The sequence below is a fragment of the Kogia breviceps genome, chromosome 4 (genome assembly GCF_026419965.1).
Source record: "Kogia breviceps isolate mKogBre1 chromosome 4, mKogBre1 haplotype 1, whole genome shotgun sequence".
NCBI classification, from domain to species: domain Eukaryota; kingdom Metazoa; phylum Chordata; class Mammalia; order Artiodactyla; family Physeteridae; genus Kogia; species Kogia breviceps.
Window position 1 is genome coordinate 181,762,916 of NC_081313.1, and position 14,234 is coordinate 181,777,149.

A 14,234-nucleotide genomic window follows, 5' to 3' on the forward strand; every position below is an offset into this window, starting at 1 on the left:
AGAAGTTGTAAGCAACCGGAACCTGGGAGAAGCAGAGCTCGGGTCGGGGGGCGGACCGTGATGGACGCTACAGCGTCCTCCCGGCTGTGGCTGCAGATGCCTCGCGGGAGATTCGTCTCTGGGCGACAGTAGCTGCCCCTCGGAGATGCCCGTGGGGTTAAGGCCCCCTCCCCGGGGGTGGGCTGAAACCAGTGACTGACGGATGTGAAGGCACAGAACACGGGCCCCCGGGCTCCAGGAGGGCCGATTCCAGGTGCAGTACCAGCTCCAGACACCCCCCCCCCCGGACTGCTTCACTCAGCTCCCCCGACCCCCCAGCTTCCAACTCAGCCTGTGCTTCCGGGGACATGAAGTTGAACGGGGCAGTGGGGGGGGAGAGTGTTCTGGCTTTTCATATCCTATTGGGTAGGATTTGCTATCTTTTGCTTCGATGCTTTTGCGTCTATATCCACACGACAGGTGCATCACATTCCTTACTTGTTATGGCTCTGCCTGTTTTTTTTTTTTGTTTGTTTTTTTTTTTTTTTTTTTTGCGGTACGCGGGCCTCTCGCTGCTGTGGCCTCTCCCCTTGCGGAGCGCAGGCTCCGGACGCGCAGGCGCAGCGGCCACGGCTCACGGGCCCAGCCGCCCCGCGGCATTGTGGGATCTTCCCGGACCGGGGCACGAACCCGCGTCCCCTGCATCGGCAGGCGGACTCTCAACCACTAGCGCCACCAGGGAAGCCCCGCTCTGCCTGTTTTTACAATCAGGGTTGTGCTGGCCTCACAAAGGAAAGCAACGGCAGGTCCTAGGAGGTCCTGTCCGTGCCCACCGAGCTCCCGCCTCCCAGTTTCCATGAAGGCCAGGCTGACGTCCATGGCCAGCCTCCCAGGGCCTCTTTGCTGAAGGCTGCCTGGCCCTGGCCCCTGCGCTGCCTGCGGGGGCGCCGCCTGCGGGGGCGCTGGCTGGAGTGAACGGCCACCACTCCCCGCAGTCACCGGCAGGGTGGTGGATCCAGCCCCTCAGCACCTGGACAGGATAGGTCTCAGCTGTGCACTCAGCATGGGCGGGAGAGCAGCATGCTGGCAGGTGTGCTGCGTTTAGCCACACCTGCGTCATTGGTTTCTTTCCCCTCCCACCTCAATCTTCTCCCTCTTGGCTCTTCCTGGGATCCCTCCCACGTAAAGGACTTGTACTCAAATTCTTGCCCGGCCATCTGCTTCTAGAGGGAACGCAAGTGAGGCGGGGCTATTGCCTCTGGCTTGCTTGTCTGGAGGAGTTTTCACAATAAGGGGATTGTGAGGCCTTCCCTGGGGGTCCGGGGGTTAAGGCTCCGTGCTTCCACTGCAGGGGGCATGGGTTCGATCCCTGGGCGGGGAACTGAGATCCCGCACGCCGCACGGCACAGCCAAAAAAAAAAAAAAAAAGAAGGGGATTGTGGTGAGTGGGCCTGAGAGCTACCCCAGGAGGGGAGAGAGAAAGCGTGAGGACAAGGAGTGCCCGGGCTCATGTCTTTCGCAGCCACTTGGTGAGACCTCCATTCTGAGCCTCGGTTTTCTCATCTGTAAAGTGGGGCTGCCCAGCGCCTGCCCCGGTTGGAGGAGACCCTGTGCCCAAGAAGCCCCGCCCCCTGGAGCCCAGCGGACAGACGGTGAGATAAGGCTGGTCCAGATGAGCTTTACTGAGCCCTCCCTTAGCAGGCCAGGTGTTTCAGCCGCCAGCAGTGCTGCAGGTAGCGGAACCCGTGTCTGTGGTGGGGCCAGCTGCAGGTGGCCTCAGTGGTGGACTCCGAGGAGCGCTCCAGGGAAGACATGGATTGGCAGGAGGCGGGCAGCTTGGGCACCGAGGTGCTGCTGGTGGCTTCTGTTGTGGGCTGCTTCTGATGCCGTCTGCTGGACTTGGGGGCTGAGGCCCCTGGTCCATCGGGGGTCTTGTTGGGGGGCTGAGGGGGCATGGTGGTGCCACTGGGAGACTGCACAAGGGGGGCTCCCTGGCTGGAGGACGCGCTGGGACCCTGCGTGGAGCCTGAGGACTGGCGGGCCGTCTGGGAAGGGCCTGAGGAAGTGATGGAGGGCCGGGCGCGCTGCTGGCCGTGGACCTGGGGCTGTCGGGGGGACTGGGACTGCCCGGGAGCCTGGGGCTGCCCTGGGGCCTGGGGCTGGGTGGAGGAGTTGGCTCGAGACCGAAGCCCAGCCCGGAGCTTGCCGGGCAGCTGGGTGCCATTGCCAGAGCCAGTGGTGGGGGGGTATTGAGGCTGAGAGTGGCCCAGGTCGGTGGAGCTCCTGAGGGCCGGCTTGCTTGGGGACGAGGGGCTGGTGGTGGGCTCCACTGGGGAGTCGGCTGGGGGATCCACCGAGGACTTGGAGTGTAACGCGTCCTCCAGCTGGCCGGCCGGCTTTTCTGCACAGGGCCTGGGCAGGGACTTCACCTGTTCTTCTGGGGCTGAGTCACGCTTGCTTTGGCTGTGGAGAGAGCGCCCTGAGTGTGAGTGAGGCGGGTCTGGCTGTGTCCAGGGGCCCAAGGGCTGCGCTAAGCCGGTGGAGACCGGGACAGAGGCTGCTGGAGAGTGCCGGGGGCCAGCTTCACCTGAGCGGCCAGCAGCCGGCCTTGGCAGGGAGAGAGGCAGGTGCAGGCACTCACGCACGCACGCACGCACGCGTGCACGCACACACGTGCGCGCACACAGGTGTGGGCCCTCCCTACCTCCCAGGGGCGGGCGTTACGTACAGTCGGCTCCGAGGGCAGTGAGGGGCCCACTGCCGCAGCCGCCGGGGTGACGAGAGCCCGGCTGCGGGCCAGGGCGTGCAGGACTGGTTCCGGAGAGCGAAGGAGAGAGAGGCGGACAGTGAGAGGGGAAGATTTAGCGAGCACCCAGTGGAGGTGGTCCGGACGCCAGACAGAGGCCAGTCAGAGTCAGGAGGACAGCAGGCAGGAATGAAGGTGAGTGGGGCAGAGGGAGCCGGGAGACAGACAGACAGACAGAGACCGGAGAGACAGACACCCCTCGCCCTGCGGGCACGCACTGTCCCTTGTTATTCCGGCTGCCACGTCCAGGGCCCGCCCGCTGAGGTCGCTTATGATGCTGTCCACGGCCTCGTGATGCTTTAGGAACAGTGGACGTATGACGCGATGATACAGCATGTGAGCCCCGTTCCAGGGGCCGGGAACCATGCAGAACAACAGGAAGGCGCACTGCGGACACAGGGCAGGAGTTACACTCGGCCCCTGCTCTGTGCCTCGGGTTGGGGGGGGTCTCCTCCATCAGACGCTGGGCTGGGGTGGACCTGGCCACACTCATCAGACGCCTCTGTGGATGGGCCTGGCCTCCCCATCAGACACCCTTAGGGATGGGCCTGGCCTCCCCCATCAGACACCCCTGGGTACCCGCTCCTGGGAACCCCAGCCGCCATGGTGTGTCCCGAGTGGCGCCCACCTTGCCCGCGTAGTAGAAAGGGAACCAGGACAGGAGTAGATCGCTGAAGAACTCGGCCAGCCCAAACAGGCCGTACACTACCCAGTAGGTGAGCCACACGGTGTCGTCGTCTTTGCTTGGGCTCTCGATAGCTTTGATCCTGGGGGAGGCGAGGCAGGGTCAGGGGCTGCTCTGAGCCCCAGACGCCCCCCCGCCGTGCCCCCAAACCAGCGGGCACTCACGAAGCATATGCGGGGTATGCAAAGCCGATGAGATTGCACAGCAGAGACGCCCCGTACCCGAACAGAAGATACAGGCTTAGCAGAGTGGCGGCTCCTGCGGAGAGAGGGGGCCGGGTGTGGGCTACACGTGCTGAGCCCAGTCTCCAGAGCCCCGTTGGCCTGGCCCATGCAGCCTGCATCCATCACTCCTCCCAGAAGCCTCGGCTGCCCCTCTAGGAGGGGTTATTGCCCTGCAGCACCTGGGCAACCCTCATCGTGGCCCTGAACCCCACTGACATGTCAGTCTCCGCCGCGGGACTGTGAGCTCCCCAAGGGCAGGCTGGCACCTCAGGACTGGTCTGTACCGAGTGGCTGCCCCGTGTTTGTTGAATGAATATGTGATCTCCACAATTATAACCACCTCACTCTGGGTCCTATAGGAGGGGCTGAGCACAAGAGGCTAGAGTTTGAATATAAGTAAATGGGAGAAAAACCAAGACATGATTCCTGGAGAGCAGAGAAAGGCAACGATTTCTAACTTTTTGCTTAGTCCAGGGTCCCTTCCCCTCACCACTGCTGACTCTGGGGCGGGGGGAACCTCCCTGGGCACTGCGTCTGGGGTGCAGAGCAGCATCCCTGGTCCCCACCCACTTGATGCCAGGAGCTCCCCCCAGTCGTGACCGTCAGATGTCCCCAGACATCGCCCAGTGTCTCCTGGGGGCTGCACAGCCCCCTCTGAGAGCCCTTGTCTCAGTGGGAGGATGCAAAGCACCGTACTGAGAGTCCCCCTGACTGAGGAGAGCTCTCACCCACGACAAGACACCTAGCAAGTGTCTCTCTGCTTGCAGCCTCAGTTTCCCCAACTGTCAGTGGGGCGGGTAGTGGCCCTGTCTCCTAGGGCTGCTGTGGGGTTAGCTAAACAAGACTCAGTAGAAGGGACCCCGCCCTACACGTCTCCGGGGGCCCAAGCGCACTCCCAGCGATGAGGGCTCAGAGGAGAACGGTGTGGGGGATGGGGGCCAGGAGCATTAGCCACTCTGAAATCATAATGGTCGCTGCTGCATTTATGAAGCACTTCTTGTGTGCAGGTCTCTGTCCCGCCCTGCTCTGTTTCATTCAACAGCCAGGATGAAACGGAAGCTGGGGGTGGGGGTGGCGGAAGAGGCTCACGCTCGATCACTCGGGGAGCCTCTGGCCCCTGGGAGCATTTACAGCCTCTTCCCCCACCTCCAGGCTGTTATCTGTAGAGAGAGACAGAGGCCACTAGAGGACCAAAGGGCAGAGTCCCCTCCACCCTCCCCTCCACATGCATTAGCCTTTATCCCGGGGGTCTGGGGTCGAGAGAGGGAGGGGAATCCCCAGCTGGCCCTAGGAGGCCTGGTCATTGCTTCTTCTGGGTTTCCTCCCCGGTTACCTTGGAGGGGGTATTTTGTCCATCTCAGGCCGGTAGGGCCCAAGGGTCCCAATATCTGGGAGAGGGGGTGGGGGAAATGGCACCTCTTCCCCGGCGATTGCTGCTAGTTGGGGAGAAGTAGCTCTCTCAGAGCCCCTCTCTGCTCAATCCCTATTCCTGCAGCCTCAGCAAAGGGAGGATGACCTTGGACACGGGCGGGGACAGTCCAATCAGCAGCAGATGGGGTGGGGGTGGGGTGAGGGTGGATGCTCCAAACAGGGCAGACAGCAGGGGCAGCCTCCCACTCCAGGCCTCAGTTTCCTCCCTGTGACCCCCCCAGCCTACCCAGCAGGCCCCTCCCAACAGGCCCCTCCCCTGTGTTCTATGACCTAAATTCCCCTCCCACTGGTATCAGGGATGTTGAAAACAAGGCAGGAGGTCAAGGGCTTGCTCTCAGGGGCAGGTCCCTGGCTGACCCGACACAGATTGGGCACCAGGAACCTGGGGGGACAGGTTTTGGACCTTCCTTGGGCTGTCTGGCATGGGAATCCCCCAGCTGGCAGGGAAATGGGAGGAAAGTGGACTCCAAGGATCTGTACACAGATGCTCAAAACACGTGGCCTGTCCTCAGCCAGAGCTGCCCCCCAGTGTCCAAAGTGTCCTGTGATTCATTCCAGGGGGGCTTCCTGGAAGAGGTGGCAGAGGGCAGTAGGGTCTGAAGCACCAAAAAAGAGGGGAGGCACTTAAGGGACACTTACTGGACAGTTTCAGAGGGTGGCAGGGGCCACCCAAGGTCATTGAGGAAGAAAGGCAGAGGAGGGACTGGAATGGAGGTGACAGTTGGGGTGGCTGGACCTCCCTCTCCGTGGGCCCCATCCAACCGTTCTGCAACCCCATCACAGCAGTCAAACAACCCAATTCCGGACAGGGGAAGGGAGAGGGCAGGCCAAGGGCGGGGGTAGGAGGTGATATTAGCAGGAGAACAACCTGAGGGGAGGTGGGAGTGATCCTTCCCCTCCACGTCTGGAGCATCCCCTGGGAAAACGGGAAGATCTCTACACTTGCTTCCTTGCTGGAGTCCATCCGGGAAGAGGGTGTAAAGACTGGCAGGGCACTGGCTGCCTACCTGCCCCGTCCTCCCCCGGGGCCAGCAGGACAACTGGAAGAACCGGACTTCTGCCTGGCGGGCACCCATGGCCCAGAGGGAGGGGGCAGAGGACGGCTGCGGGGCCGAGAGAGGGGGTGGTCCTCGACCGAGGTCGCACAGCGGGGACGGGGAGGGGCTACGGGTAGACACAAGGTCCCGGTCCAAGACCCCTCCCCAAGATCTCAGTCTCCTCCCTGAACTGTGGGCTTGCCCCGCCGCCTGAGCTGGACCCCGCAGCCGGAGCTGGCCGGAGGGTGCAGGTCCGAGGCCCCGGTGGCCCAGGGCCTCAGTGTGCCCGTCGGAGAAATGGGGAGGCGGCCCCGAGAGCCCACCGACGGCTCACCCGCGGCCAAGTAACGCTTCTCGACACCGGTCTTGGCTTCGAGCGCCCCTAGCGCTTCGGTGGCCAAATTCCTCTGTTCCAGAAAGCGCTCGAAGCGCTGGCGCAGGCCATCCATGGCACCGGCGGGCCCGGGGCTGGCAGCTTGAACTTGACCGCCACCCCGCGCACCTGCCGTAGACCGTGCGCGCTGCCTTCCCTCCCCGCGAGCCGCACCGCCGGACCCCGGGGCCACTCTCCGCCCCCGGGCTGGTCTCCGCCCCCGGGCTCTTTTCCACCTCCTGTCCCCCGCTCTGTCCAATGGGAGGGCGGAGAGGACAAAGGAGGTGGGGCCCGCCCCGTCTCCTCGTCCGCATTGCCCCAGGGCCGGCCGCGGCTGCCGCAGCCGCGGCTTTGGAGTAAGGGGGCGGGGCGCGGGGGCTGAGGGCGCCGATTGGCCCAGCGGGAGCGGGGCGTAGCTGATTGGAGGGGCGGGGTCATGGGGATTATTGGCTGAGCAGTTGTGGGTGGAGCTGGGTGAGGAGCGAAGAGTGCTAGGGAGGCGGAGCTGGTGGGAGGGGCAACTGAGAAGGTGGGACTTATTCTAAAGAGCAATTCTGGTTGGACCGGGGAGGAGGCAAGGCTTATTCTAGGGGGAGGGTGTGTATAGGAAAGTGGGCGGGGCAAATAAGGGGCGGGGTCAATTATAGCAACAGTGAACCCTCACCTCTGGGTCAGAAGAATTGGGGAATCATTGTACAAATGGGGAGACTGAGGCTCCAGAGGGTTCGAGTCTGGGGAAAAACAGGGTGGGCATGTCTCTCCCCCAACCTGCTGTCAGATCTTCGCGCCCATCAAGTTGGAGAGCTGCAAGGCCCCCTGGGAGTTGAAGGATTTCAGGGGTTGCTATGGCGCCGGGGGCGGGGCGGGCGCTTGGGCCATCTCGGCGGTTTGGTCAGGAGGAGGGGCTTTCTGAGGCCCCGCCCCCGCCGGCATGCGGCTCGCCCGGAGTGCGCTCTGGCTGCGCCTGACCTTGGCCTTGGGCCTGGCACTCGTTGGCTCCATGGCTGTGGGTTGGGCGTCACCCCGGGCTCCCATCTATGTCAGCAGCTGGGCCGTGCGGGTGTCACAGGGTTACCAGGAAATCGAGCGCCTGGCGCGCAAATTCGGCTTCGTCAACCTGGGGCCGGTGGGTGGGACTCGGTCTGACGGGAGGGGGCGGGGGATGGACGACCCCAGACCCCGGCAGATGAGAGGGTCCCTCGCTAGGTTCCCCAGATATCAAGGACCCCCCAGCTCACTACTGCCTAGACCATCTCCAGATCCTGGGACCCTCAGAGGGCATCTGAAGCTCCCACCCGGGCACCTGGTTGGGGGAAACATAAGGAAGGGGGGCTGGCCCCTGTCCTGGGAGGGGCTCCATCAGGGGAACCAGGTCCCAGCCATGCAGCTGCTCCCCTTTATTCCCAGATCTTCCCTGATGGGCAGTATTTCCATCTGCGGCACCGGGGCGTGGTCCAGCAGTCCCTGACCCCACACTGGGGCCACCGCCTGCGCCTGAAGAAAGACCCCAAGGTGAGCCTGGCCTTGAGGCTGCCCCCTGAGGGATGTCAGCACCTCTCGTTATTCTTGTAATTGTAATAAATGTCTGTGTGACCTTCGGCAAGTCACCAGCTCTCTCTGAGTCTTGGTGTCCATTTGGCCCCCTAGTCTATACAGTAGGGAGCCAAATGGGGAAGATTTGTGCACAGCACTCACCCCAGGGCAGGTGGACTGTCAGCAATTTCTTGTCACCTCCCCTTCCCTCCTCTATCTCACCCTGAAAGATCAAAGTTCCCAGGTACCCCATAAAGAGACTGGGCTGGGGGAGGCGGGCCTGACTGGCAAGGAGGCAAGAAGCACGACAGCTGGAAACCCCACCAGGAGCACTGGGACAGAGAGAAGTGGTTGGTTCGAGACGTGGTTTGCAGGACAGAGGCCAGTCAGGGCTTGCTGATGGATTGGATGTGTGGGACAGAGAGAAATCAGGATCTGGAGTTGAGCAATCGAGGAGAAGATGGCCCTGATTGCTGAGATGGGGACGTGGGAACATGAGCCAGGTTGGGGGGGCTATTGGGAGCAGAACAAGGAAAAGGGGGAAAGGGCAAGGTCTGAGAAAGGGAGGCCTGGGGCAGGCAGAAGGGCATGTGCAAAGGCCCTGGACTGAGGCAGCCACTGTGGCTGCAGCAGAGGAAGACTGCTGGGGGACGGACAGGCAGGGGGCCTTGTGGGCTTTGGAGAGGTAGTGTTCAGGTACGGGTTTCACAGAGAGGGTTCCACAGAGAGTAATGCTGCAGTGTGCCAAGAATGGGTTGTAGAGAGGCAGCAGGGCAGGGCTGCTGGAGGACAAGGGAGGAGGTGGGTGTGGCCATACAGGGGTGACCTGCACCAGGGAGGGTGCGGTCGAGAGAAGTGAACACTGCAAGAGGATATGGGCATGTCTTGGGGAGACAGATTCTAGAACAGGGATGGGGACGGGGGCAGGGTTGGGACGCCAGGAGCCGCAGCCACCCTGAATAGCAGCCACCACGTGTCTGTGGGCCGCAGGGGATGGGTGCTCAGAGGGCTTCAGTCCCCTCCAGAGGCAGAGCCCCAGGCACACGGGGACCCCCAAGAGCAGCCCCAGCAAACACGGGGTCCCTGGCCCCAACACACACCACGTGGGCCCCAGGACAAGTAGGTGACAGCCCAGACACACTATGCCTCAGCCCCACACCGCTGCCCCTTGGCAGATCCAGGGAAGAGGCCGACGCCAGATCCTGGAAGCAGATTTGGGCCCTTTGACCAGGAATTGGTGGAAGGGCTGAGGGGCAGGGCCCTCTAAAGCAGCCTGGTGTGAGGGCAGGAAGCTGGGAGGAGGGTGGGCTGCTCGTGGGTCCAGCCCCTCCCGTGGTGTGGTCTCCCCGCCCACAGGTGCAGTGGTTCCAGCAGCAGACGATGCAGCGGCGGGTGAAACGCTCCTTGGTGGTACCCACGGATCCCTGGTTCTCCAAGCAGTGGTACATGGTGAGCTGGCTGGGCTGGGCGGCGGGGCCAGGCCAGGCCAGAGCCCCACTGACCCCAGCCCTGCCTTGCACAGAACAAGGAGGTGCAGCCGGACCTGAACATCCTGCAGGTCTGGAGCCAGGGGCTGTCTGGCCAGGGCATCGTGGTCTCTGTCCTGGACGACGGCATCGAGAAGGACCACCCAGACCTCTGGGCCAACTATGTGAGCCGGTGGGGCTGGGGAGGGGGCTGCCCCAGGTCCCACGGCTGGTCGCAGCCCCTCATGTCTCCATCCTCCAGGACCCTCTAGCCAGCTACGACTTCAATGACTATGACCCAGACCCCCAGCCGCGATACACGTCCAGCGATGAGAACCGGTGAGCCCGGCATCCCACAGGGCATGGGGGCAGCCCCCGCTACCCTACGAGGGGCCAAGGGGCTGTGACGGGCACCTGTCTCTGCCCTGGCACCAGGCATGGGACCCGCTGTGCCGGGGAAGTGGCAGCGACGGCAAACAACAGGTTCTGTGGTGCTGGCGTCGCCTACAATGCCCGAATCGGAGGTACTCAGGCCAGGAGGGTGGCGGGGCGCCTTTCGGCCCCACACTAGCCACTGGGCCGTGTCAGGGCCCCAGGCTCAGGGTCGGGGAGAGCTGAACCCCCCACAGACACCTCCACCCCCAGGGCGGGGAGAGTGCGGGGCGCAGGCGGGGTGTTTACCGAGGCCGCCTGCGCAGGGGTGCGCATGCTGGACGGCACCATAACCGACGTGATCGAGGCCCAGTCGCTGAGCCTGCAGCCGCAGCACATCCACATCTACAGCGCCAGCTGGGGCCCCGAGGACGACGGCCGCACAGTGGACGGCCCGGGCATCCTCACCCAAGAGGCCTTCAGGCGCGGCGTGACCAAGGTGAGCTGCTGTGGGGCACGGAGAGCCTGGGCCAGCATGCGAGGCCCACACCCCGTCCCCGTCTCTGGCCTGGTTCTCCATCTGCAGGGCCGAGGCGGGCTGGGCACCCTCTTCATCTGGGCGTCGGGCAACGGCGGCCTGCACTATGACAACTGCAACTGTGACGGCTACACCAACAGCATCTACACGCTCTCGGTGGGCAGCACCACCCAGCAGGGCCGCGTGCCCTGGTACAGCGAGGCCTGTGCCTCCACGCTCACCACTACCTACAGCAGCGGCGTTGCTGCCGACCCCAAAATCGTGAGCGCCCCCCCACACCGGTGCCCTGCCTTCCCTCCTGTCCCCCACCTTGCCTCTTCCCAGGACTGCCCGGTTCGCGTCTGACACACAGACTGGGGTCCGGGGACCAGGCCCCACGGTTGGCACCCCTTCACGTGCCCTCCCAGGAGGCTGGCAGCTGGGCGGCTGTGTTCAGGGCCCCAGACCTGCTGTCGTGCTCTGAGGTGTCTCTTCCTTGGAACGCTTGGGCCGTTTTGAACAAGGCCTGGGATTTCCTGTGCACCAGGCGCCTGAGTCCCTCTCTCTGTGCCCCCAGGTCACCACAGACCTGCACCACCGGTGCACGGACAAGCACACGGGCACCTCGGCCTCTGCCCCGCTGGCTGCGGGCATGATCGCCCTGGCTCTGGAGGCCAAGTAGGTGACGGAGGGATCCCGCCTACTGCCGGAGCTCCCCAGTGTGGCCCCGGCTCACCCTCCCTCACCCACCCCCAGCCCGTTCTTGACGTGGCGGGACATGCAGCATCTGGTGGTCCGGGCGTCCAGGCCAGCGCAGCTCCAGGCCGAGGACTGGAGGACCAACGGCGTGGGGCGCCAAGGTGCGGCAGGACTGGGCGGGGTTGGGGATGCCACGCCCACAGCGGGCGTGACCACCGGCGTGGGGCGCCAAGGTGCGGCAGGACTGGGCGGGGTTGGTGATGCCACGCCCACAGTGGGCGTGACCACCGCCCCTCCACGCAGTGAGCCACCACTATGGCTACGGGCTGCTGGACGCCGGGCTGCTGGTGGACTTGGCTCGCTCATGGCTGCCCACACAGCCCCAGAAGAAATGCATCATCCGCATCGTGCACACCCCCACGTGAGCGCCCTCCTCTGCCCACCTGCGCACCCACATCTAACCCCAGCCACGTCCCCACCGCCACGTCCCCAGACCTCTCCCCCAGCACCTGTCATTACCACCCTGGGGGGTGGACATGTGGAGGCAGGCCCCGAGGTCTCAGTCCAGCCATCTGTACAAGGAGAGGGCAGACTCTGAGCCCAGACCCTGCCTGCTGGCCGCCCATCCTCTAGCAGGCCAGCAGGAGGGGCCCTCGCCTCGCGTGCCGCAGCCCCCAGCCCCATCCTGCGGGTGATGCACGTGAGGAAGAACGTGTCAGCCTGCATCGGCCACGCCAACTACATCCGCTCGCTGGAGCACGTGCAGGTGCAGCTGTCCCTGTCCTACAGCCGCCGTGGGGACTTGGAGATCTCGCTCACCAGCCCCATGGGCACCCGCTCCACGCTTGTGGCCATCAGGTGCGGGGGCAGGGGACCGGGCCACAAACTCTCTTTCCTGGGCAACCCCACGAGGAGGAGACAAGTGCCCCGTGGGGTCAGGCGGGCTGGACCCCCCCCCGTTGGCATCACAGACACTTAGTGTGCTCGTGGCCGGTCAGGACTGTGGTTGTGAAGCCCCCCTCCTCCCCGCGCCTGCCTCTCTGTCCCAGACCCTTTGACATCAGTGGCCAAGGCTACAACAACTGGATCTTCATGTCCACCCACTTCTGGGACGAGGACCCGCGTGGCTTGTGGACCCTGGTCCTGGAGAACAAGGGCTACTATTTCAACACAGGTGAGAGCCGGGCACAGGCTGGGGCTCGAGCCCCACCTGCCCCGTGCTCTGGAGCTGGTGGCCTCCTTACTGCCCCCAAGCCCAAGGCACAGGGCTCCCGCTGGTCTCCTCCAAGAGGCTGAGCACACAGTGCTGGCATGTAATAGGTGTCTGGTTACCAGCGCACAGTGGGGGTTCAGGTATTTAGGGGGCAGGAGGTGTCCAGTTACCAGCGCGCAGCGGGTCCTGGGCGACCCAGGGCACCGTCTGAGGCTGGGAATCTGGGGAGGGTGGGGGCCCAGAATGGCAGGACGAGGCTGCTGACAGCCTTTTCCTCTTCTGCCCGTGCCCACCACCACCCCTGCCCAGGGACGCTGTACCGCTACACGCTGCTGCTCTATGGGACGGCCGAGGACATGACGGCGCGGCCCTCAGGCCCCCAGGTGACCAGCAGCGCGTGTGTGCAGTGGGACACAGAGGGGCCGTGCCAGGGTGAGTGCCCGGCGTATGGCTCACCTGCTGGGAGGTGGCAGGCGGGCAATGTGCGTGTGCGGCCTGGGGCAGGTCACGGCCTCACAGCCCGGTGGGCGTGTCCCTCCCTCGTGCAGATTGCCAGAGCCCCACCTACATCCTGGGCCACCTCTGCCTTGCCTACTGCCCACCGAGGTACTTCAACCACACCCAGCAGGCGGTGACGGCTGAACCTGGGTGCCCAGCCGCGCCTGCCCTGCGGGTCTGCTGCAGCTACCACTTGTCCTGCTATACCTGCCGCGGCAGCTCCCCGCTGGACTGTACCGCTTGCCCCCCGCCGTCCACGCTGGACGTGCAGCGGGGCTCCTTCTCAGGACCCGACCCCCCTGAGGGCCGCATCCCCCAGCCCACCGCGACCGCCTGCCCCTGCCACCACGGCCCGGCCCAGGCTGTGGTGCTGGCCCTGCTGGCCGTGGCCTTCGGGAGCCCCTCCTCTGCCGCGTCCTTCTTGTAGGCTGCCCGCCACCATGGGTGGGACCCCCCGGATCGGGGCGCCACTACCTCACCACTCCAGACCCCGCTGCGAGCTGGAACCCGGAGCTGGTTGACGAGGACAGCCAGCGTGCGCCTCCACCCAGGTCCCCGGTGGGCACCACTGCCCCGCTGCCCAGACGGGCGCCCCGTGGGAACCTGCCCCGGGAAGGCCCCGGCTGCCACTGAGGCCGCGGGCCAGGGGCAGCCTCGTGGGACCCTGCACCCCGGACCTGGCAGGTCCAGGTGAAAGAGGGGGAGAGAGAGAGAGAAGTCTTGTTGCACAGTTTGGGTCGGGAGAGGGTAATGGGGCAGAGCCCGGCAGTGACCACCATCCCTTCCCTTCCCGGAATGGGGGAAGCGGGAAGGAGAGCAGATGACACTGTCCAGAGTCTCGGGTACCACGTGCAACCTCAGAGTTTGCAAATAAAGGTTGAATAGGAGGTGCAAGTCTGTGGGCTCCTTTGGGGCACCGGCCCCTTCTCCATGGCATGATTGCGGGAGTCCCCTGCATATCATGTGGAGTCTGCCTTCCCCTGGGCGTCTGTCCCTGGAGAAGGAAGGGATCAGCTGGGGTTCTGGGGGTGGGATAGGGTCCCAAGTGATACCCACCCATGTGCTGCAAAGCCTCTGAGGCCCCACAGTGCGGCCTGGCCCCCTGTGGCTCTGGCTCCTCTTCCATCCTTTTTTCTTTTTTTAATTTATTTTTGGCTGTGTTGGGTCTTCGTTGCTGCATGTGGGTTTTCTCTAATTGCGGCAAGTGGGAGCTGCTCTTCGTTGCGGTGCGCGGGCTTCAGTAGTTGTGGCTCGCAGGCTCTAGGCATGTGGGCTTCAGTAGTCGTGGCACATGGGCTTAGTTGCTCCGTGGCATGTGGGATCCTCCTGGACCAGGGCTCGAACCCATGTCCCCTGCATTGGCAGGCGGGTTCTTAACCACTGTGCCATCAGGGAAGCCCT

At 64.2% G+C, this 14,234-nt stretch overlaps 2 protein-coding genes across 4 annotated transcripts; one reads left to right on the forward strand and one right to left on the reverse strand.

The window, feature by feature from the left end:
• Positions 1-1,641: 1,641 nt before the first annotated feature.
• Positions 1,642-6,870, reverse strand: REEP6 (receptor accessory protein 6). 3 transcript variants are annotated; one of them, XM_059060391.2, is made up of 6 exons: positions 6,497-6,761; positions 3,635-3,728; positions 3,414-3,552; positions 3,004-3,172; positions 2,708-2,790; positions 1,642-2,442 (listed from the first exon to the last, which is right to left on the reverse strand). In XM_059060391.2, exons 1-6 carry the CDS (start codon positions 6,609-6,611, stop codon positions 2,428-2,430), a joined length of 615 nt encoding a protein of 204 aa, XP_058916374.1. In that variant the 5' UTR covers positions 6,612-6,761; the 3' UTR covers positions 1,642-2,427. The 3 variants fall into 3 exon arrangements, with proteins under 3 accessions (XP_058916374.1, XP_058916375.1, XP_058916373.1); XM_059060392.2 differs by lacking the exon at positions 2,708-2,790 and having other exon boundaries at positions 6,497-6,870; XM_059060390.2 differs by lacking the exons at positions 1,642-2,442; positions 2,708-2,790 and having other exon boundaries at positions 2,800-3,172; positions 6,497-6,700.
• Positions 6,871-7,466: 596 nt separating this feature from the next.
• PCSK4 (proprotein convertase subtilisin/kexin type 4) lies at positions 7,467-13,727 on the forward strand. Its single transcript, XM_067033469.1, is given in 17 exon segments — positions 7,467-7,661; positions 7,943-8,047; positions 9,425-9,517; positions 9,591-9,719; positions 9,797-9,873; positions 9,970-10,058; positions 10,233-10,405; positions 10,493-10,705; positions 11,001-11,101; positions 11,180-11,283; positions 11,426-11,543; positions 11,756-11,980; positions 12,172-12,296; positions 12,645-12,767; positions 12,884-13,228; positions 13,231-13,302; positions 13,305-13,727. Coding segments are annotated over 17 exon segments (2,337 nt in total). The 3' UTR covers positions 13,355-13,727.
• Positions 13,728-14,234: the final 507 nt, after the last annotated feature.